This window comes from Gymnoscopelus braueri (assembly GCF_963280865.1).
Source record: "Gymnoscopelus braueri genome assembly, chromosome: 3".
Taxonomy (NCBI): domain Eukaryota; kingdom Metazoa; phylum Chordata; class Actinopteri; order Myctophiformes; family Myctophidae; genus Gymnoscopelus; species Gymnoscopelus braueri.
In genome coordinates this window covers 38,193,077-38,217,910 of record NC_137612.1, presented here as the reverse complement: position 1 = coordinate 38,217,910, position 24,834 = coordinate 38,193,077, and the positions used below count along the sequence as shown (strand labels likewise).

General features: G+C 41.5%; 2 protein-coding genes across 4 annotated transcripts in view; both read right to left on the bottom strand.

Moving 5' to 3' along the window:
• Positions 1-98: 98 nt before the first annotated feature.
• On the bottom strand, positions 99-9,899 carry LOC308082750 (kazrin-A-like). Its single transcript, XM_080424741.1, has 7 exons — positions 9,601-9,899; positions 8,812-8,930; positions 6,384-6,615; positions 3,927-4,028; positions 2,188-2,354; positions 1,006-1,111; positions 99-665 (listed from the first exon to the last, which is right to left on the bottom strand). The coding sequence occupies exons 1-7, from the start codon at positions 9,700-9,702 to the stop codon at positions 504-506; spliced, it is 990 nt and encodes a 329-aa protein (XP_080280867.1). The 5' UTR covers positions 9,703-9,899; the 3' UTR covers positions 99-503.
• A 1,581-nt stretch (positions 9,900-11,480) lies between these two features.
• Positions 11,481-24,834, bottom strand: part of kaznb (kazrin, periplakin interacting protein b) — a gene marked incomplete at its 5' end in the record, with an annotated part of 88,754 nt that continues 75,400 nt past the window's right edge. For all 3 annotated transcript variants that reach the window (XM_080424738.1, XM_080424739.1, XM_080424740.1), the window contains 6 exons: positions 11,481-15,269; positions 16,014-16,147; positions 16,378-16,558; positions 18,910-19,080; positions 19,971-20,107; positions 22,692-22,886. In XM_080424738.1, coding sequence (XP_080280864.1) covers positions 15,099-15,269; positions 16,014-16,147; positions 16,378-16,558; positions 18,910-19,080; positions 19,971-20,107; positions 22,692-22,886 — 989 coding nt within the window. In that variant the 3' untranslated portion in view covers positions 11,481-15,098. The remainder of the gene's footprint in view (positions 15,270-16,013; positions 16,148-16,377; positions 16,559-18,909; positions 19,081-19,970; positions 20,108-22,691; positions 22,887-24,834) is intronic.

Here is a 24,834-nt window from a genome sequence, read left to right as displayed (position 1 = left end):
CTGAAATATACTGTATGTATGTACATACTGTAGACACACTGAAAATAACTACAGATTTAAGAGCTCATAGGGCTGATTTCACATACAAAGGAGAAAAGTACAGAATTAATTATATATATTATTTTTTAATTTAACCCACATTAGATACTAGCCTATTAACTAGATCAGTGTGGTTTCCAGGTTATAGTGAAGCAGGACAATATAAAAGGCATTTGGATGTAAAAGTTGAAACATTGTGTGGTCAGTATATCTACAGAAGCTTTAAAAGATTGCAAAAATAGCAGATCTACAAGCTCACAACTCATTGTGATGCGATGAAGCACAATGAAGCAAGGGAATGTGGTTAAGAAAATGTCCCCCTCTGTTTCTTTTACAAATTGAACCCTGGCCATGTAGCACAGTTTGAATTCCCCTTGAATCAGTCCGGTGATTAGGTTACATGCTTTATATAAGGGCAATCTGTCAGTAGTAAACAACAATGTCATTCAAACAGTGCTGGCGGTTCAGACGTTGGTAATTTCGACACTGTTGAAGGTGTACATGGGGCTTCTCTTGGTCCTCGGCACAACTTGCACTCTGGCCTCTCTAGGCAGAGATCCACAGCTGCCATGGAAACCCAGGCCTCGCTCCACTGATTGGCTGTTTGAATGCAACCTCAAAGGACTCTGGAAGAATTGAAAGGCAAGAGTGAACAATCCGAGAAAAACAAACATATATATAACTTTCATTCAGAGCAGCATTGTATAAAGCAATGGTTCTCAAAGTGGGGTCCAGGGACTCTCAGGGTTCCTTGAGGGGTTCTAAATTGACCCTTACAAGTCTGTAACTCTGAAAGTATACAAATAATGGAACCAAATGGACCCGAAATGTCAACGTTTGAGAACCTCAGGTATAAAGCAATGAAACCATACACATACTGTACTGTGGCATCATTTGAAACACGCACTGCAGTAGCCTTGCTATTAAATCAATAAATGCAGGTTGCTTGTGAAAATAATAACACACCCTGCCAGATCTTCTCCTCACAGACTCCCGCTCCATGATGTAATGGTTTGCAATGGCAGGGGAATGACAGGAGGAACTTGAGGTCTCACTGTTCTGCTCATCACAGCTGTGAAAGTAAACCATCGAAAGAAGTTCATCACTTACTATAGTATACATTTGTTTATTATTCACATGAGTTATTCTGTCTTTTCTTGCCTTTATTGATGGTTACCAATGCAGAGAAACAGGGAGAGAGTCAGGGAGTGACATGCAGAAAATGTCCGCCCGGCCGGGTAATTGAACAGGGGTCTCACTGTTAGTCAGCTATCAGATGTGGTACGCACCTTAACCACTTGGCTATCGGCGTCCCACTGTTATTGGATTTTGTAATGTAAATAATGTAAATGTTACGTTAATGTACGACAGTCAAATAAGATAGTAATGGAAATTGTTAACCACTTATGGTGCGTTCACACGGGCAGATTAATAGATACATGCTACCATTCATTTTCAATAGAAACCAGCGACATGAAGATACATCCGACGTTTGTAGCTGTAGCTCTAGCGACAAAGATACAAAGCTACAAATTCAAGTTGAGCAGGGTTCAACTTCCAGATACAAAGATACAAAGCTACAACTGCTGCTCCGATGTCCGCACGTTTGAGGACGCCAGCGACCGCGTTGAGCAACACAGATACAAAGCAACACAGCGACAAAGATGTGGCGCATTTTTGTATCTGTATCTTTTATTCTGCCCGTGTGAACGCACCATTAAGCCCTATTTTATACAGTCGTATATTTGTAATGTTACCTAAATGTTATGTAACAATGGTGTGAGTGTAAGACACTCAAATAAAATTGTAATGGAAATTGTTAACCACTTAAAGCCCAATTTTGTACTTGTATAAGAAAATAGGAAAAATAGCAAATCTACAAGCTCACAACGCATTGCGGCAAATTGTGAGCTTGTAAATTTGCTATTTTTGCTATTTCTTTGACATTTCTTAATTAATGACATGCCTCAATAGGGCCAACATGATGAATGTGGTTATGGTCTTATTTCTAAGCTAATGTTTATTTATTTATTTTGACACATTTCAACACTATGCTACCACTTTACCAAATGACATGAGAGGCTATGATTTTATGATGAAGTGTGCTTAGGAAGGTGTGTTTAGGAAGGTCTGATTCTGATAATGTACCTTGAAGCTATGGAGAGGGATTTCATCTCTTCATACAGGTGTCGATGCAGCATGTGTTTGTTACAGGGGATTCCCAGGGCCCTGGCCATAGCTTCTGTGTCAAAGGAGGCATCCAGAGCCAGCATAGCTCCATGGACTCCTTTGCCTTGAAGACCATCTGCGTACTCCTGAAGATCAAGCATAGTGGACATGATGTTTTCTTTCTCTAAAACAGTGGGAGCTAATTATTGTGGTCCATGTCGCTACCCAATGATGATATTTGGTGAGTAACATCTCTCTACCAATATTTGGTAGAGATGTTAACAGTGATTGGTCTACTTTCGAGGGGAGGGACGGACGGACGGACAGACAGACAGACAGACAGACAGACAGACAGACAGACAGACAGACAGACAGACAGACAGACAGACAGACAGACAGACAGACAGACAGACAGACAGACAGACAGACAGACAGACAGACAGACAGACAGACAGACAGACAGACAGACAGACAGACAGACAGACACACACACACACACACACAGCACATAGTATAGTATAGTACTGTACTGTACAGTACATTGTTCTCGATGGCTTGACCTTTGATCATGTTGTAAAGAAGGGTTACAGCAATAAAATGTATTGTTACAGAGGAGCTGTAAGTTATTTTTCTTCTAAACTATACAATAATAGTTTATTCATAAACGAGGCTTGCTGTGTGGAATTTATTTGGTCTGAACTGTTGACTATCTATTTTTATGGTGCTTTGTATTTTAGTGGCCTAGAACAAAATATACACAATTTTATATTATACTTTATACTATGCTTTTATTTCAAGTAAAAAATAATAATTGATGAGGGCATTATATTATATTATTTTTTTATATTACTCCTTCCCATTTTATCCAAATTTCACGCAAATCGGTACACATGATCTCTATCTCTATAGATTTTATTTTACATATTCCATCCTGATTGGCTAAGATTAACATCTAAACTTTGCAGTAGTGGCTTGTTTTGAGCAAAATGCCGCAAATCATGCACGCAGCGTCTGGTTGCGGTGCAACTTGCCGCAAATGCCACCCTTTTAACATTGGCCTGTTATAGCACCACCAGCAGGTCAAATTTAGCAAAACACATTTTTAGAACGAAATGCCTCAAATCATGAATGCAGTGTCCGATTGCCGTACACGGCCTAGGAAGAAATGGCACCCTTTTCACATTGGCCTATTATAGCGCCACCAGGAGGCCAAAATAACCTACCTGACCTGGCGGAGACCTGTGCTCCGAGGAGCACTTTTTCTAGTTTGTTATGTTTTGCAGGCTACTTTGCTACGGACTTTCTTGTAGTGCCGAGTCTATATATAAGTGTGTGTGTGTGTATGTGTGTGTGTGTGTGTGTGTGTGTGTGTGTGTGTGTGTGTGTGTGTGTGTGTGTGTGTGTACACACAGTATGTATGTATGTATATACAGTATATCCTATACAAAACTTGGCTTAAGAGAGGACCGGCCGGCCGACGTGATCCGCCCGCACCTCCTCCCTTAAGCCAATTATAATATAGGATGAATGTGTGTGTGTGTGTGTGTGTGTGTGTGTGTGTGTGTGTGTGTGTGTGTGTGTGTGTGTGTGTGTGTGTGTGTGTGTGTGTGTGTGTGCGTGTGCGTGCGTGCGTGTGTGTGTGTGTGTGTGTGCTCCAGTCTGCCCTGTAAAACCCACTAGTGAAGTGAGTGTGGTCATTGACCCCTCCTCCCACCCACCTTGAGGTCTATGTCTGTGACCCACTTCATCACCCGGTGACATGTCCAAACAATGGGGTCCTGATCCTGCTGCTCACATTGAGCCCGGCGGGTCTGCAGGGCCTGTGGAAACACAACGCACAGATAACCACACCAGCGTAAATATGGCAGAGGCCAAGGAAAACACAGAGCCATGGATGGGCGGAGGATGTGTGTGGTCACTGTGTGTGTGTGTGTGTGTGTGTGTGTGTGTGTGTGTGTGTGTGTGTGTGTGTGTGTGTGTGTGTGTGTGTGTGTGTGTGTGTGTGTGTGTGTGTGTGTGTGTGTGTGTGTGTGTGTGTACTTGTGAGGGCCACATGTCCCCACAAGAATAATGGAACTTCAGAAATAGACATTGTCCTGGTCCTCACTAGAGAAATGGTTGTGTTATAGTTAAAGAAATGTTTTGAGTTATACACGCTTGCTTAATTAGGAAAAGGTTTTTCCTAATTTAGGTTAGGGTTAGGACAAGGCATTTAGAGGTTAGGTTTAGGGGTAGGGGTTAGAGTTATGCCTGATTTATACTTATACTTAAATAACGGATCTTCAAGCTCACAACACGTCAGGCTTTAGGGTTAGGTTTAAAAAATGGCAAAATAGCATTCATACGTCCAGGTGGTGCAGGTTAAAGTTCCTGCCCACCACCGTGGACTATAGTCTTCATGGTGCGATTGGGGAGGGAGGGCTGATTTCTGTCGCTGCATTGATGGTCCCTACAAATGGTCAGGGCGCCTGTTCAGGGGGTGGGGGGGGGGGGACTGGTGAGGATAATGTGTACCTCCACATGCGTTACACCCCCCTAGTGAGGCTCTTCACTGTCAGGGGAAAAGAAGATGGTTGGCTTGACGGCTAGGGTATCGGCGGAGACTAGTGGCTGTCTTTACCCTCCCAGTGACCTACTGTGGGGGTTAGCAGGGATGGATCACTCGTAGAGAAGCAGGGGAATTGGGAATTGGCTTAATTACTAAATTGGGAATATGAAGGGGAGAAATTTTATTTTCTTTTGTCTGGGTGGGGCGTAGGGTGTTCAGCAGCATAGTCTTTTTTTATTATTTGTCTTTATTCCTTTTATATGCAAACTAGAGGTCCGGCCGCCCGTACCCGCTAGCCGCGCACGGGCTCTATTATCAGGCCTACGTCGTCTCCCCTCAACCCCCCCCCCCCATTGGGGCGGCCATAGCTGAGTGGTTAGTGAGCCCGCCTAGGGAGCCAAAGGCCCTGGTTGCCCCAGGTTCGATTCCAGGCCATGCCAGCATATGTGTCGATGAAATGAAATTTGTCCCAGAGCAAGACTCTTAACCCCTAATTGCTCACAGGTTCTCATTGGAAACAAGACCGCAAGGACTTAATTGAACGACCTGTTAAAAAAAGGAATTAGAATTATCCCCCCACACTGCACACGTTCGGTTGCGTCGCCGTCTTTGTCTGTTTTTTTTGCATAAACATGGATGGTGGCTTGTTTCTCGCGCACAATCTGGCAACACTGAATGTAGTCCAGGCTGTTGGTTGGCTAGTAGTGGTCACATGACAACAACACACACACACACACACACACACACACACACACACACATGTCGCACACACAGTAAAAGCCTCGACTTTTTCCTCACGGCGCTCGTGACTCAAAGTTAGGTGTTTTTGTTTGTGTGTTACGCACTGGATTGGAACTATTTTTGCAATGTTATTCTTCACAGTTGACCGCAAAGAAAGGTAGGCCATAATATTGTTTTGTTGTTGTTGCTGGCTGGGTGAAGATCATACTGGAAGGATGTGTGTGTGGAGATTTAACCTGCGCTTCTTGGTTGTATGCTTTATCCAACATGACAGCCATGTAAACAAAGAAGCAATGTCATTTACAACTAAACGTTGCTCTCAAGAATGTTTGTGAAAACATTTGAGGTGAGAAATAGACGATGCAATAACCGAAAAGTGATTCTATTTGATCGATTGAAATAGCAAAACGCTCGCCCCAAAACACAGTCGCCCCGGGGCAAATCCGGCGGTATTACAGGCAAATCGGCAGTATATAGAATGGGGGGCGAGTGTGTTTTGGGGCGTTTTTGCCCTTTATATAAGTAGATAGTAGACCTCAGATCTTATGTTATATCTGCCTTAATAATTCTGTTATTTTACTTTTGAAAGAAATGGGATCTGGGATCTGAGATGTCATTGTATGCCTGCCCCTAAGATTTCTGCCACTGAAAATTTGAATGAAAAGATTTTGAATAAATAAATAGCATTCATAAAACTGCCAACCTAAAATTATGATGTCCTCACAAGTATAGTGATGCAAATTAGTGTGTGCGTGTGTGTGCATGTGTGTGCATGTGTGCATGTGTGCATGTGTGCGTGTGTGTGTGTGTGTGTGTGTGTGTGTGTGTGTGTGTGTGTGTGTGTCATGCTAGACTGTAGATAGATAGCCTCTGTGGGTTATCGGACCTCTTTGTCAAAGTTGAGCATCTGCAGCAGCTGGATGGCGAGCAGGAGGCTGGTCTGATGGAACTGGTTGCTGACGTCCAGCAGTCTCTCCAGGTCTCTGCGGCTCAGGGAGTTCAGCACCCGGCCGTCCACCAGCTGAGTGTGGAAGGTCTGGGAGTACTGGGCCAGGCCTACGTCACTCAGCCATGTGTTGGCCACCCAGTGGTGGTCCATCTCTGACGCTTTGGACAGCCTAATAGCGGATGATTATAGTCCATTAGCCATAGTAAGGATTCATTTGTTGAAAAAACATAAAAGGTTGAAATATGGACATACAAGGTTTCTGTTCGACAGCAGTGAATTTAGTCTGAGGGTTAACCCATCAAGACCTGAGTCTCGATTCTAAAAATGTCTTCTAAATCCTAACAAGTTTTCTGAAAAACATATGTTGCTATTTCAGTGGTGCTCAAACTCTTTCATGTCAAGGACCCCCAAAATGATATGTATTTGGCCGCCGATCCCCATCTCAAAATGTTTTGTTCCACAGACCCCCAGAAGCAAAGATTTGAGTTAAAAATGTTAGCTTTAAAAATATATATCTATTCAAAGATTTTCACAAATATTCAAGATTTTACAAAAATGGCAGATCTACAAGCTCATAGCGCGGCACGAAGTGACGCGCTATGAGCTTGTATATCTGCTATTTTTTAATGGCCAAAGTATGAAATAATGCTTTTTAGCAAAAATCGAAAATGTATAATTGGTCCTCTCTAATGCTCATTATAAGATGGCACCATTTCTGTCTACTTGCTCCGTCTCAGAGGTGGGCTGTGGATGGTTGAGAAATGACATCATCGGTAGAAAGGTTTAGTCATTTCAAACAAGATTTCAAACTGTCATCTTAAATGGCTTCTATTTCAGCATGCTAGCTTTCCAGGAAAAGCTGTAGTTTCTATTAGCTTGGATTCCCCATCCATGATGTCATTGGTAGGCAGGTTTCTGAACTGTCCACCAATTTACGCCTGCATTTGTAGTTATAATTGTGTTGTGTTTGTATTTGAGACGAGGTGAACGTTCAGTCGCAGGCTCATCCCTCCTCAGCACACCACAATTATAGGTTTAACAATTATTTCAGACCTCACCCATGTCCTCCACCCTGAGTTAAAGGTTCTTCCCTAAGGCAGACACTTCAGAGTCCCCCAGTACAGCTCAACCTCTTTAAGAACTCATGTGTCCCCCTGTCCATCAAAGTCTGTACTAAATGACAGACTATTGACAGACCCTAACCCTGTAATGCTGCTTTTGATCTGAACTGTACACATTTTAGGACGATTCTGTGATGATGGGGCTGCTTCGTCTTAACTCCAAATGGCCTTAATGAATTGATGGTGAAAAAAATAGTTCTTCTTTTGTTGTTGTTGATTGGTTTTCCATACTTGCACCATAATGCTTGCAAATACTGATGCAACACATTTGCTCTATATTAGTACCAGGTGTGTGTGCGTGCGTGCGTGCGTGTGTGTGTTGTGCTAAATAAGTCCATATTGGCTGAAACATGTCCACTATTATATCAGGGATTTCAGTGTTAAACTATGGAAGATGCCTTGCTGCGTGTGCTGGACCCTTTTCTCGTGCATAGAGAAGGGAAGACATTATCATACAACATCCTGAGCCCAGAGCTCAACCCTGGACATTAAGGATTATGTAGTCAACAAGTTAACAGCTTGAACCACATCATTTGCCCATAAGTAGTGGTGGAAAGTAACTAAGTACATTTACTCAAGTAATTAAAGGTAGGGTAAGAGATATTTTCTGGTTTAAACTAAAAGTTTTCGTTAACAGGTTAAAGCACTAACTGATAGTAATCATTGCTATTGAGTGCTTGTTCAATAACAGGGGTCTCCCCATCTTTGCAACTCTTTAATAAAATTCAGGTGAGAGTCAATCAGGAGAGAGTACCCAATTAAAATGTATAGTGTTCCAGTTCCAATTTTGTCCGCTCATTTCTTTGAGTCATTACTTCCAATTTCACTTATTTATCCTGTACCCTGCATGAGTTCCCTCTCGCGACACAAAGCAACGTGTTGTGAGCTTGTAGATCAGCTATACTTTCAAAAACGCTTTGCAATCTGGGAACCCATTCCGTAAAAGAAAAGGAATAAATATTTTTTCCCCCTTTGTTTTGGTTTTCCTCGGTTTGGCTCCTCCCCTTTCTTAGTCCACTTCCTCCTGGGTGCTTCTGTGTTTATTTCTACCAGCAACAGCACTACATGTTTAGGGCAGTGGTGCTGACAGAGCAGAATCTGTTTTGAGAGATTAAGCGCATTGTAACGCGGATGGACTCCCGCGTTCTCGGCTGATAACGACAATAAGCCTCTCCAACCTACTTATTTCCGACGAGCGGCACGGCACACAGTCGAGTATAACTCAGGCTTAAGCTGGCACTCACACTCGGTCCCCTCCAGCGTTCCTGTAATCCTCGATGGCCAGTCTGAGTTTCCTGTGGTGCAGGAGGTTGCTGATGCCCAGGCCCAGCTCCAGATCCTCATCTTTCAGCCCCAGCAGCACCTGCACAGCCCAGAGGTCCACAGTATTCATCATTTCATGTCACAGCACTTCTTCTGCCTCACAAACCAGCACACCTTCAAACGCACTAGGGCCGCAACTATCCATTATTTCTTAGTGATTATTCGATCGATTATAAAAATCAAGAAGCATGGTTTGTTTTGTACATTTTATATATATATATATATACAGCTCAACAATTCAATTAACATTTAAGCGTTTGTATTCTTGTGCGATATTCTGTCGCACAAGTGTCTTGCAAAATATTGTGAAAACATCAGATGTGATGCGGTGTGAACTTGTAGATCTGCTATTTTCACTATATTTGACTTATGTTGTAAAAGAAAATCAAACATTTTGCCCATTATGACATGCCCAAAATAGGGATTGATTATTAATCAATTATTATATTACATTATGGATTATGGATATATTTTTATAATCAATTAGTTCAATGAACTGTTTACACATAAGGAAAACTTATGTGGGCATTCATGTATGCAGGCACGTGCTTGGATCTAAAAACTAGTAATAACTGCTCTCACACACACACACACACACACACACACACACACACACACACACACACACACACACACACACACACGCACGCACACGCACACACACTTTGTTCCCTCTGTCACTGTAATATTGGCATGTATTAGATGTGTACCTTGCCACTTTTTACATTTTCCGAGCAAGCGTGCAAGTACATGGGCATTGCCATGACCAGCTCCAGCCAGGCTTGCACCGCTCCCGCCCGCCACAGCGCCATGGGCGTGTTTCTAGTAAGCTCCGCCTGCTGGAGGCGGTCCAGCTGGTCCTCGCCATCAGACAGGCTCTGCTGTGTGAAGCTTGAGAATCTGTCACAGTCTGGATTGGTTCAGGGAGAGGTTACGGCACGTGGTATAAAGGAAGGGTTTAGGGTCAAAGGGACATAGAGATCAAAATGACTCATCTGAAGTCAGTTTATAATCGAACCAGTGCTCTGTCTCTAATACTGTTTTCGTAAATTAATGCCCTACTTCATCACACAAGAGTGTCACACAAAAGTAGTGAAAATAGCATATCTACAAGCTCACAACGCATGTGTTGTGAGCTAGTAGATCAGCTATTTTCACTATTTTTAAATGTTTTAAAAATAATAATAGAAAAGGAACGGTTTTGGATATATATAAATATAAGGTTTACACCCAAAAGTGACAAAATACAATCAGGGTGATTATAGTTAACTGAAAGTAATGAAATAACGAAAACTATGTAATTTACAAAAAAAACTAACTAAAATCATAGAGAAAAATTTTGTTTTGTCAAACATCTTCAGAAATAGCAGATCTAAGCTCACGTTTTGTAGATCTGCTATATTTTCTATTTTCTGATCTTGTTGAATGTTGCAGCTGAATAATCCATATTAAAATGAAAAAACTAAACTAAAACTAATAAAAACTAAACTAAAACTAAGCCTTTTCAACAACAAAAAAAACTAAACTAGGAAACCCTTAAAAACGAATCAAAACTAAACTGAAATTGAAAACAAGTCAAAAAGAAAATAAAATAAAAACTATAATAACATTGCATACAATGTGCCTGATTTAAATTTGGATTAGCACCATATTGCGCAAATCACCCTATAGTGTGTGCAACAATACACAGGCACAATTAAATGGTACACTATCCAAGTCACGTATGTGATTATGCCTACATCAGAAATTAAGCATTCTGGTTTATTCCTAGTGAAGCAAGTCACAGCTGAGTGTAAATGATTTCATGAAACCTCTTCTTTGTCCTCAATGTAAAGACACAGTGTACATTGCTCTATATAGCCAGTAGATGGAGCCAGAGCGATTCTCTGCTATGCACAGCAAAGAGATTATGTGGCTGAATAAAGTGAATTCTAATCTCTAATTATGTTCAAAGATAGATCTCCCGATCTGTACAGTTTTACAATCTGGGCCAAAGAGTTTTCTATTTGATGAGTATGTAGAGATTTGTCAGTTCTCAGTACAGTAGGCTACTATAGCATTACGTTAATAAGTGAAGTTACTTGAATGACTACCCAGTGGTTATGATGGAGACTTATTAGACATGGGGATTATTCATAAAACACATTAACACACCTGTTTAAAATGCAGAAAAATTGATTCATACTGAGCCAACAAATCCAGAATGAATCCCATGATGAAGTTGTAATGCTTAATTGTTGCTCCGTCATAGACGGTTTCGTGCGTCAAAAATAGCAAATCATACAGGCTCACATCGCGCCACGGATGCAACGCTTTGTGAGCTTGTAGATTGACTATTTTCTGCACGCGACACCAGCATCCGATGAAGTATAAAATCGGTCATAACACAATACATGCAATGTCCAAGATGTTTGACAAGTTTTGACAAGTGCAATGAATAATCCCCCAGTTCAGAAACAGAGACTCTTTGTTACTCACTGGTAGGTGGTGAGGGATACTGTTACAAATGGCGGGAGAGGAAGGAGAGAGACACGCTAGGCTAGGAACACAAGAACACATTACTCATGGAACACAACGCAGCGTCTATATTTAGTTGCTGGTTTTATTTTTAAAATATTTCATTTCAATCGTTATTCATTTTTGAAAATGATTAAACGTCCTGACCCATCTGCTTGCAGCAGCTGCAGCGAGACCATCTCATATGTGAAGTTTACCTCTTGTTCTATTTAAATAAAATACTTTAATAGATTTACTCTTTTTATGCAACATCTCCTAAATTACAAAACATTTAACAGAGAATTGTTTTAACCCCGAATGGGAGAAACAAGAGAGGGTTTTTTTTTTACACAAAGCAAAACAACATCAACAACAAAAGGAAAAAAGGGCTGTGCATTCATAATGCAAACAAAGCAAACTTGATAACGGGGAGTTGGAAAGGGATAATTAACCACTTGAACCCCAGCATCCATATTCTGGGTGGAACATTTGTCAAAAATAGCTGATCTGCAAGCTCACAATGCATCGCAACGCAATCGGCAATTTTTGGCAAAGAGATTTGGTGTAGATGGGAAAAAACTGTCAAAGTACAGTCGCAACTCAAGTCCGGTTCTCTAAAGGCCAGTCCACACCAATGCAAATAGTCGCAACTTGCAACCAGTTGCAAGAAATTGCAGTGGTCTGGACTGACCAGTTGCAGACCGGTGCAATTTGGGGATAATGGGCTGCAAGTAGTTGCAAGTGGTTGCAAGCGGTTGCAGTTGCAACTAGTTGCGTAGGTGTGGACTGGGCTTAAGACTAGAGGGTTTAAGTGGTTAACAGTGGATGGTTGAGATTGTTAATTAGACTGGTAATGAATGGGCTTTTTCTAACCAAAGCAATACTGGTGACCATGCAGGGGTTTTTAAAGCTACAATCCATGACTTTTTGTACTGCATAAAACATTATTTTGACCAATCTGTATGATAGAGTATGTTAATAGAATATACCTAGTGCATCTGCAGTGGTTGGGGGGGGGGTCCCCCTTGGATTAGATGGAGATATTTAGACCCTGGTGACGGGTAGGTGGTTGACAAGTCAAGTTATTTGAAGCAGATGGAGCACTTGATTGTACACTAGAGATATCGTCACTGTTAGGCAGAAACCTTGTATCTCCATATTTAATGAAATGAGTGGCACACACTGAAAGTGTGTGTGGGGTTTATTAATACGGAACCAATGAAAAATATTAACAAGAGCTTGTGACTAAATAATAACTACACTGGATCCATTGGAACGCAGGTTCCTTTGTCCATTTCCGTAAAAGTAACCATTTTGGACATACAAGGTTTCCACCCGACAGTGACGTCATTGTAGTTCAGACATCGCTGCAGTTGCCTCTCTCCATTAGGAGAGGACATAAGACGTACGGATTGTAGCTTTAGTGCAAATTCCTATGTCTCTTATTGGCACGTTAGATACAATTCAAAGACATAAGCAGTCTCACAAGGCTAGTGCTAATAGTGACTGAATGGTAGACAGACAAAGATATACATCTCTATTTATTTTTTTACTTTGGCACTTGCACATTGTTTTGACAGCATTAGGAAGCAAGCCATTTGAGGTGTGCTTGATTGATTATGAATGATTTCTTTTTAAAAGACAATTTTGGTTTGTAAATGCTCTTAAACGTTCGGAAGACAGAACGTAAAACTTCCATCACATGGGCCGCTACTCTGGGGGTAGACATTCTCTGCGAAAATAGGCAATCTATCGAGCTTGTAGATTTGCCTATTTTCGGCAAAGAGATTTGGTGTAGTAGGGGGAAAAAAGGAGGGGGCCCGAGTAGTACAGACCCCTGAGGGGCCCCAGTCAACAAAGTACGTAGGATTTAAGTGGTTAATTAAGAGTAACAGAAAGTATCACTGGCTTAAATGGAAAATCCAGCATGGTAGAATTGAACAGGAGAGGTCTCCATAGGAAAACACACGGAGCCCCCCTCCCCTCTTGTCCCTTTTATCGCTTGTTTTAACGTGCAAATATTCTGATACTCATACATGTATCCTGAACCTGATAGTCATATATATCACTGCATGTCTTCCACATAACATACAGTAAAGTACTGTACCGTTTTCCACCATAATTGGAAACACTTAAAAAGAAAAAGTTACCACCAAATCTGAGATGGGTCTGAGAGGATTGATAGTAGATTATCAATTTCACCTAATTACAGAAAACACTGGCTCCAGATTGGCTTTCAGGAGCATCACTATTCCAAAGTAGCGCTGGGAGATTAACAAAGAATATATCGAAAACGACATTTAGAACCAATGAATGATTTAATTTAGCTCATGTAGGTCAATTGAATAATCCAAAAGCAAATATAAAAACATTACTAATAGATTTTTTATACTCTATTAAATCGATTAGTTGAATTAACCACTTAACCCTGTATTATACTTTGTTGTACAATAATGGCATACAATAATAGCAAAAATAGCTGATCTAAAAGGTCACAAGGTGATGCGTTGTGAGTTTGTAGATCTGCCATTTTCAGAACTTAAAAAACGATTTATTAATTAATGGTATTAAAGTTTGAAATAATCGTGATATAGATTTTAAGTCATATCGCCAGCCCTACTCTTAAGACATTTTTGCCCAGCTAAATACCAAACAATATCTGTAATGGACATCGGGTTCCTGTGGTGTGACCGTGTTGTGGGAACATTAGAGATGGGTCAAATAAGCAACTGATGCCTGATGTGTGCTCCGCCGTACGACGGTGTCGCTGGCCGAAAACATACGATCTACAAGGTTGTGACCAGTGTTGCCAAGTATTTCTTTCTGTAAAGTCGCTTGTAAATATTGGTAGCTGCGGGTTGTGTTTTTTGGGGAGCTTTTTTCCAACGTGTAGTTATTTATTTGCGCTTCCTTCCTATGTTATTTAAATCAGTGGTTCTCAAACATTTTCATGTCAAGGACCCACACATTAATATGTACCTGTACAGGGACTCCCATACAAGATTTGTTGTTGTTAAAATGTTTCAAAAAATATTCCAAATATTTGTTTCAAGATTTTTTTTAAATAGACGATCTACAAGATCGGCTAAATAGCTGATCAATTTGCAGTGTGTGTATGATCATGCGGCCTAGGGCTTGTTTTCGTAGACCTGGCCGCTTGTTTCTCTTGCAAAAACACTGGCTGTGACCTCGTAGATCGGCCGTTTTCAGCGCGCGATGTCGCCGTACGACGAAGTGTAAATCAAGCATTAGGGAGGAAACGTGGGAAAGCATGATAAAAGCAACCGTAAAGTACAAACACTAGATGCACAATACCTCCTATTTACATATACACAGCAGTCCTTCAAGTCTCCAGTTATAAAAAAAAGAAAACATTTAAGACAGTTGGAAGATAATACAGCATAGACATGTCCACACATTATCATAAACCCCATGTATATATTTATATGCATGTAAACATATATACATATGCATACATGTACATCTATAAATATATATCTAATTTACATTACATACATACATTTTGGAGAATAATATACATTTTCTGGCGATAGCAGTCTGTCTCAGGCCTTTGCTTGGGGGACACATGCGCACACTTCTCAATCTCGTCTTTTTCTTTCTTTCTCTCTCACACACACACACACACACACACACACACACACACACACACACACACACACACACAGACACGCACACACACGCACACACGGCATCACCAGTCAGCATCCTCCTCTATGTAATAATCAGGGGTGGATGTACCATCGAACAGACCGGGGTCCAGTGACTTGCGTTGTTTTCCCCGAGCAAATACCCGCGACAGGGATCCCAGGGTCATCTTCTCCTTTTTCTTCTTACGTTTCTGATCCTCCAAGTCCTCCATGGACTGGATAATGCAGGAAACATAACAAGGAGGGGAAAGGGACACGTTTCATTTTAGTTGAAGAAAAGTAGGGAGAAAACCAGTGGTGGAAAGTAACTAAGTGCATTTACTCAAGTACTGCATTTAAGTGCAATTTTGAGGAGCCTGGACTTTACTTGAGTATTTCCATTTTTCAATACTTTATACTTCTACTTCCGCTACATCTCAGAGGCAAATAATGTACTTTTACTCCACTACAACTATTTGAAAACTTTACTTACTTTACTTTACTTATTACAAAACATACATTAACCACTTTAGCCCTATTTTATACTTCGGCTATTCGAAAATAGACGATCTACAAGCTTCTAACACATCGCATCGTAATGCGTTGTGAGCTTATAGATTGGCTATTTTTGAAAGAAGTTTGAACATTTTGGAAACATTTAAGTATCTAACAGTAAGTATTTTTATATTGCGGTATTGCTACTTTTACTTACAAAATCTGAGTACTTCTTCCACCACTGGAGAAAACGGCTCCACTCAACACACTGTACAACTTACAGAATTTAAACACGAAAAAGCAATAAATGACCACGCCAAACACCAGCATGCAGGCAGACTAACACCCAACAGGCCAGACAGAGGGACGGACAGACACAAGAAGACACACGGGACGGGAGAGAAGACAACGAGGGCGCGAGGGAGGACACAGAGAGAATTGCGGAGGTGTGATTACTTGTTCGGGGGGGGGCAGGCAGCTCTTACATTGCAGAGGGAGTGGGTCCGGTGGCGAGGGGAGTTGATGTCACTGGGGGTGGATGAGCGGTCGCCGTCAGCCGCCGATGCGTCGGATATGATGGAGGGCTGGCGAGAGTGGCAGGGGCTGATCCTGACCACGGCTGGAGATGGCACATATATGGACACACACATACGCACACACACACACGCGTTCACACACACAAACACACACGTACATCGGAAAGACACCCACGGTGAGCCAACAGAAACCTCGGGGGAAACCCTCTGTTAGTATGTTAATGTTGTGCGTCTGTAAAAGCAAGAAAGCAACGGCGAAGCGAGATGGAGACAGGGGAGTCTGGGAGGGGGAGGGGGGTTTGCAGTTGCCTACCCTGTCTGTCTGTAGTGTGCGAGTGGTACAGGGTCTGTTGACTCTGGCGGATGGCGGCGGTGAGGGGTAGGTCGGCCTGCATCACCCACTCCTGACTGCCGTTCATCACGGGTTCCGAGGGCATGGCCAGGGAGTGGCGCTTGGGCACGTCCTTGGTCAGGGTGTGCAGAGACTGCTTTGCCTGGGAAACACAGAAACAAAGATGACATTAGTATTGAATTCTTAAGGTCAGTGGTTCCCAATTGCTGTGCCTAGGGTTGGGCACAAAACGTTTGAAAACCACTGCGTGAGGTAGGGTAATACTGTAGTAGTAGGGTCGTATGACTTTGCATGGGAACCAGAAATATCCCTGAGCAGGAAACTGAACTCCTAACTACTCCAGATGAGCAGGTTGGTGCCTTGCATGGTTGCCTCCATAAGTGTGTGAATGGGTGTGTAACATCCCATTGATCCATGTCTGTTGGTTTACTTTACTTCAGTTCATTGGTTTATTTTAGTTCTTGCCCTCATTTGTCTTCCACTCCATCCACACCTGCTCCAAATTACTCCCCTGTCCCTGGTTTTGCAATAAGCTAATTACCAGACCATTTCTATCCATTCCCCACCTTTTTCATCGCAGCCATATTTACATAAATAGTTTAGTGTAATGTTAATTCCTTGTTACCAATGATACTAATTAAGGCTCTGTTCCCTTTAGTGTAGCAGTCTATCCAGTGAGCCAACATGCACAATAGCAGCACCCCGACTCTGTTTGACCTTGAATGGAACACAAACTCAATGCGTATCATTGATAACACCTGTGAAGGAAGTAACATTAAAACTGCCTTTTATGTCAATATGGCTGCTGTAAAATAGGCCTATTGTCTTTGTTGTACCTCGTGTGTTCACTGCTCTCCAGCCATTTGCCCAGCGTTTGTTCTTTGGTTTCTGATCTCGCTTTATTCCCTGTTTTTTTGGCTTTTCGCCTTCTCCCTACCTGGATTTGTTTGCTTTGAGTCAAACTGATTTCCCATGTTTGCCTTTTTGACGTTGCTATCCTCTGGTTCGTGGATTTTTGCCCGCTCCCTGCCTCCCAGTAACGCACTGCATTGTGGATTGTGCTTTGCTTTATTATAGTGTGAGTGAAAAATTCATGGGTTGTCTATCTGTGCCACCACAAAATGCCCGCCACTGCTATGCCCTATTGCCTTAGGCTATGTTCACACTGGCACCCCAAGTGCTGAAGTCTGAACAGCAAAAGAATACAAAAAAATCACACCCTGTGTGAAGTGGGCGGTGTCTTGCTAGCTAATCACAATACTGAATGGAGTCAACCAATCATGTACAAAAGATACATACATTTAAGTTATGGTTTCTTATATAGGGCTATGCACATGTGTCATGTGACACTGGCCAATCACAGTCCTGAATAGATTGTGATTGGCCAATCACGGTGCAGGATAATTGTACAAATTTCCAAACCTCACTTTTAGGGGCGGTTTCACTGCCCAAGATATTTGTACATTTTTCCAAATCTCACTTATAGGGGCGGTTTCACCGCCCAAAAAACTGATGGAAACTGATTTTTGCAAATCATTGAATCACATTCCTTAGCCCAGGGATTAAAGTAAAAACAAATCTTATGGCTGAAAAGTTTTGTTAGACCACGTCCCAATCGGTGGCTTGTGAAACAGCGTGAAAGGAGCCCCCCACACTAGCACTGTGTTTCCTAAACTATCAGCACAATACATTTGTGCTAATAGTTTAGATTAGAAACATGATGTTCTAATCTAAACCCTTATCATTATCATTCTAAACCTGTGTACCTGCTGTTACATACAGCCAACCGGTTGAAGAAACAAATCGCAGATTGAGGCTTTAATCTTTGCTTTTATGAAATATCCGAGACCATTAGGGATTTATGGAAGATGCCTCTGAGCATGTATTCTATTGCTAGTTTGACCAATTCTAATACTCTCATAACATAATAATATAATAATCAACTTTGTGAATTCTGATAATCGTATAAAATTACTGAAATTAGTCGTGGGGATGAGAACTGAGAACTTTAATCCATGTTAGCCTTGTTCAGACTGCATCAAAAACAATCTGATTCCAATCTGGATAGGAAATCAGATTTGGGCTGCCAGTCTGAACAAGGCCACACTGGCAGATTCAAAAGATACAAAGCTCCTCCCTTATTGCCTATGTTCTCAGCCTATCAGAATGCTTGTTACATTCAAAATAATTCCTGCCTAAGTCAAAAATTCATTTTTGGAATGTAACAAGCATTCTGATTTAGGCAATAAGGCACAATGAAGCAGCAGTGTTGGCCAAAAAATTACTTAGGCAATTATGCTATGAGGCTAACGACCTGTAAACCTGTCATGTGACATTAAAGTTAAATACTGATTTTGGCTCTTTTATGAGTTTTATTACATTTTATGAACTACCTCCCCTGTCAGCTTCTGGGTTACCCTTTATAGAGGAAAAGAGGCTAAAGTTTGTGTTTGTGCAGAAGGTGTGTGACAGTAGGTACTGCATGTGATGTACCATGGTGAGCTCAGCCTCCAGCTCTTTGATGCGGTTCTCCTTCATGTCCATGTGAGAACGTAGGATGTTGGCCTGCTCCGTGGCCTCTTTAGTCTGCCTCCTCAGATCCCACTTCTCCCTCTCCAGCATGTCCTTCTCCTTGGCCAGCGCTTTCACCGCGTCCTCGCTCTCCTGAAAGAGATGCCCGCACGCACGCACACGCATCATTATTAACTCTCATTGATCTTACAAGTGATTAAACAGTCCATGGGGGTCAGTGGTGCTCCAGAATTAAGATTCATCAAATTAGGCTCAGAGCAGCCACTCTGCATTATAAGCCGTCTTTCCTTTTTTTTGTGAGGATCAACAGGCTCAGTGGTGCCAGATGGGAAATGTTAAATTAAAGCGCTGGAGGCGTAACCACTTTAACCCCAGCATCCATATCCACAAGCTCACAACATGTCACTTTGCGTCGTGTTGTGAGCTTGTAGATCTACTAGCGAAGAAATTTGGTCTATAGGGAAAAGTCGGAACTCAGATCCATTATAGAACGAGTTTAAGTGGTTAAAATTATCGCATTTAAAGAAAACTATCGTACACAGCCAAAAAAAAAGATAAATCACAAGTGTAAATATGTAATTTCAAAATAGCACATTTATTGTAAACCTTGATTGACATGCCTACTTGAGGAAAACACACCACATATGCTGCTTGAAAGCAGGCAACTTCCTCGACCTTACTCAAATTAAAGCCTGGAACTGGAAAGATGCAACCTGTGTTTTTAATGCTTCCAAGTACAGATATAGGTTTAGATTTACTTTTGGTGCATCGCCATTAATGTCTACAAACAGACAATATCAGCTTGCCCGGCGTTTCCAACTGACAACACATGGCAAAGCTTAGTGTTGATCAGGACGTTGAGGTTTCAGTACCCAGCAGTGACTGGGTTATTGTGCGGGTGAAATAGGCTCCCTCTCCCAAATCTAAATAATCAAATTGAATAGATTTGTGGTGAAGAGAGAGATTTCACGATGAACCGAAAAGTTTCCTAAAGAATCGTAACTAAAGCAAATCGTTGTTACCTTTCGGTGCTGGTCGTAGTTACGTATAAAGTCTCGCAGCTGCTCTTCTCTACTCTCCAGTGTTGTGTACAGCTGCTGCATCTGGCTCACTAAGTCCGACTTCTCCACTTTTAGCCGCTTGCGGTCTGCTTTCATAGCTGCAACATAAGAGTAAGTCATTAAAAGCAAGATTATTTCTAAGCATTCAGAACAATAAAGAGTTTGGGCTTCAACAGGGCCTTTGATTAAAAATGACTGTGTAGTTACAACTGATGGCCACAGGGTGGTACTATGTCTTCTATCAACTCAGCTAGCAGTTGTGGATGATTGTTTTTCCCAAAGATGCAGCCCAGATTGAATGATGTAATCACCTGAAGATAAGTGTCAGAAACTCATGCACAGTGGTAGACAATGTACTCAAACCCAGTACTTGAGTCAAAGTAGATACTCCTTGTCAAATGTGACTCAACTACAAGTGAAAGTTGTTCTGTCAAATTTGTACTTGAGTTAAAGAGTACTTGCTTTTAAAAATACCTAATAATCCAAAGTAGCCTACATGCCTTTTAAAATAAATTACTTAAGTATTCAAAATGACAAATTACAAGTCAACTTTCTTTTTAATATCAAAGTATTGCTGTATTAAAATAATCAATCAATAGTGAAAATAGCAGATCTACAAGCTCATAACGCGCATCAAAATGTGTTGTGAGCTTGTAGATATTAGCTATAGTAGCTATTTTCAGATTTGAAAGAGGGCTTCGGTAGTTAATTCATAATGTAATTTTCCCTTCCTAGAAATGTTGAGGAGTCAAAGGTACAATTTGTCTTTGAAATGTAGTGGCGTGAAAGTCTGAAGTATCGAAAAACACAAATACTCAAGTAAAGTACAGACTATAATTTACTGAAGTACAGTAGTACTCAAGTAAATGTACTGTCCTTCGTTACCGTCCAACACTGCTCATGCATACACTAATACTGTACACAAGTTTAGGTCATGGTGTGTTTCTCCTAATGTCACCCAGGTCTGTTTCGTGCCGATTGGCATGCAGAACACATTTTAGGCTTTAGTCGCACACACAAAAAAAACGAGAGAGATACAGCAGAGATGATGCAATGAGACGTCACAAGTGAAAATAATAGTTTGTGTTGAATTCTCAGGGAACCTGTACTTTTCATAAGTACAAACATATGTGTCACTCATTATGCATTCCACATGGAGACGTTCTGCCACCAGCCACCTCAGTCAACATCCAAAACCTGTTTTTCAACAGGTTGCACAACACAGAACCTTGACTGTAGAAGCACGGTATCTGCCCCAGTAACTTTCATAGTAAAGGAGACTGTGTGCCCTGTCTTGTGCGGCACCATACCCCTTATGCCTAAACGTATTTGGCAATTTGTACTACTTTGAGAAACATGTACAAATAGTGAAAATAGCCGATCTGCATGGTTGTGAGCTTGTAGATTGGCTGTTTTCTAAATACCGGTAGTAAAAAATGCCTAATAAGTTTATAGGCATAAGGGGTAAGGCGCTGCTCGAAAATAAACTAAGTACATTTACTCAAGTACTGTGCTTAAGTACAATTTAGGTATGCGTACTTTACTTGAGTATTTACATTTTCCGCAACTTTATACTCCACTAAATATTTGGAGGGAAATGTAATTTTTTACTGTTCCTGGCAACACAACCACTGCCACATACTTAGCACGGCATTCCAGACCACTTTAATAATAGACAATAGACATACACCGGCGAGCAAAAGCCTCCAAGGTCATCCTTTATGGATCTCAAATAAAATGACAATAAACCTGGAGGTTACTTGGCAGCACATGGAGCATGACGTAACCCTTTGAGACTGATTGGCGACTGACGGCTGATCTCTCTCTGTCACATAGACGATATGCCCATCAAACATCACGCTACTGCAATATGGGGGAACATTTTATGTCATTTCTGGGACAAACCAGACAAATTTAGATTCTATCTGTTGGACAGGAGATAAAGTCCAACATCTTTTTCAGATCCACTCACGCTGCTACAGTACAGTACATCTTTTTATTGAACCGGCTGTCTGCTTCCCTCAGGAACAAAACTCCACTCAGAGGCCAATATTTCACTTGCTCACATAAGTTGTGGAGTCACCCTGATGCCTGATTTATACTTGGTTGCGTGTCGTGTCGTACAACGAAAATAGCAGGTTCAATTCAATTACATTTTATTACAGTGCCAAATCACACCAAGTTGTCTCAAGACACTTTTACACACAGTATAGAGCAGAAGTTTGTTCCAGGGGTCCCAAGCTAATTATTGACAGTTAGTAACCAAATGGACCCTTACAGTCTGATGCAGTGGTTCTCAAAGTGGGGCGCGGGGACCCCCAGGGGTCCTTGAAGGGGAAAGTTAGTTAATATAGCATCAAAATCCGTTATTAAGACTGGGAACGCATCTGTGTCGTTTTAAGATTTCTTTATATAGATATACAAGCTCATAGCGCGGCTTGTAGATCTGCACATTTCTTCTGAAATCGTGAATAATTTGTGCAAATCTTTGAATATAAAGATATTTTTTAAAGCGAACATTTGTAACTCAAATCTTTGATTCTGGGGGTCCCTGGAATAAAATATTTTGAGATATTTAGAAAACATTTGTAGAATCCCCCAGCAGCAAACTTTTACGATTAAAAAAAAATAGGTCTTAATGGGTTTAACCACTTCAACCCTATAATCCTATAGAACCCTGACCGTGTAGGGCCTCCTTGGCTCGGTCCAGCTCCTGCTCCTTGTCGCTCAGGTGGACGCGCAGCTCGGTGGCAGAGAGCAGGTTGGTGGAGGAGCCTCCGACCTGGCTCTCCTCCAGGTCTTTACTCAACATGTCCTTCATCTGCCTCAGCAGGTGCACCTCCTCCTGGAGCTGGGCCACCTCCTCACGCAGCAACACTGAGGAGCAGAGAGAGAGAGGGAGAGAGAGAAACATTTTGTTATGACATGTATTCTCGTTGAATGATATGCTATTAATGCCATGGCAATATGAGCTTGTCGTGCCAATAAAACAACATCGCTGCTGTCGGGGTAAGAAACCTTGTATGTCCAAAACTGTTGCTTATTAAATATCATACTAAATACATTTTTGAAATAATGAAAATAGCAGAACTACAAGCTCCGAGCTTGTAGATCTGCTATTTTCACTACTTTTGTGCGACACTATTGTATGAAGAAGTAGGTCATTAATATACGGAGAGAAAAAAAAACATAAAAAGTTGAAATATGGAGATGGGAGGTTTCTGCCCGACAGCAACGATATTTTAATTTGAGAGAGAAAAGTTTTATTTAACCAGGAAGTCACATTGAGATTAAAAACATATTTTAAAAGTGAGACCTATAGCCTGGGGGAGAGAGTGAAAGTGAGAGAGAGAGAGAGAGAGAGAGAGAGAGAGAGAGAGAGAGAGAGAGAGAGAGAGAGAGAGAGAGAGAGAGAGAGAGAGAGAGAGAGAGAGAGAGAGAGAGAGAGAGAGAGAGAGAGAGAGAGAGAGAGAGAGAGAGAGAGAGAGAGAGAGAGAGAGAGAGAGAGAGAGAGAGAGAGAGAGATGAGGAATGGAGGAAATACAAAAGAGGAATGAGGAAGTGAAGGAAGGGTGTAAGTAAGGAGGGGTTGAGGAAGCCTATGAAATCAGAGGAAAGGGAATGTTCGGATGGAAAGAAACCAACAGAAAGAGGAAGCAAGAGAGGTGAAAAAGAGGAAGGACAAAAAGCAGCAGAGAGAAGATGCTGGAAGGTTGTCATGTTAACACAGAGAGAAAACCCAGCAAAGGAACAGAGAGGAAGGGTGTGATTATGAAACATATGATAACAATTAGACTAAATTGACACCTCATTTCTTCTGCAAGACACAAATGCACGCACAGACACTAACACACACACACACAATGCACACACAGTGGCTGTAGCCACGGGTGTTCGAGAGGCACAGACAAACGAGGAACGACAGACAAGACTGAAACCGACAGAGCTACAGGGCAAGTGAGAGAAAAGCAGCTTGATAAGACTCAAATAAATATCGGCGACGCAGGCTTGAGTCATGTTCCTGAGCCGCGCGCTCTCCATCTACATCTGAGTGAGAGCCTCCTAACCCTCGGGGAACAGCCTGAAAAACAGCAGCAGGGAACTATAGGAACGGCACGCAGAAACTCAGAACAGTAATGGACAGACATTAGTTTACTAACGCACGCACAAGAAATTCACTTTATTTTTCTCGAAAAATAACAAGAAAAGCAGAGGCTATGACTTGCTAGGAGCACCGGATTGTGGGGTGGGAGGGGAGTTTATTCACAGATTGTATTTTAGGCTAGTAAAGGAAGTATTACAGCGGCAACAGAGAAACAATCTGTCATTATGATTTATAGTGTGCAGAAATGGTTCCTGTATAGATCTATCGTGGTTGGTTACAGAAGAATTCGCCGTTTTTTGGATGACTGGACAAAAGACATGCAAACTATACAATATAGTCTGCAGTCCCTGGTACCAAATTTAAAGCTGGGTTATTAGAGTCTTGTGTTTGTAATTAGTGTTAATTTATTTATTTCAGTTTTAGTTTCAATTGCATTTCCTATTTCAGGTTTAATGAATTGATACCACATCATAGTTTTACAACTTTTTCCTTTTAGTTTAGAGGAAAAGAGAATTTAGCTCACTTGAGGTGTGTGTGCGTGTGCGTGTGTGCGTGTGTGTGTGTGTGTGTGTGTGTGTGTGTGTGTGTGTGTGTGTGTGTTTGTGTGTGCATGCCTGTCTATGCCTGCAAGTGAAACTATGTATGCAAATGACAATTATAATGCATGCTTGCATGCAAAGTTATGCACAAACCTATATGCATGAGTCTGCGTGTGTTTTT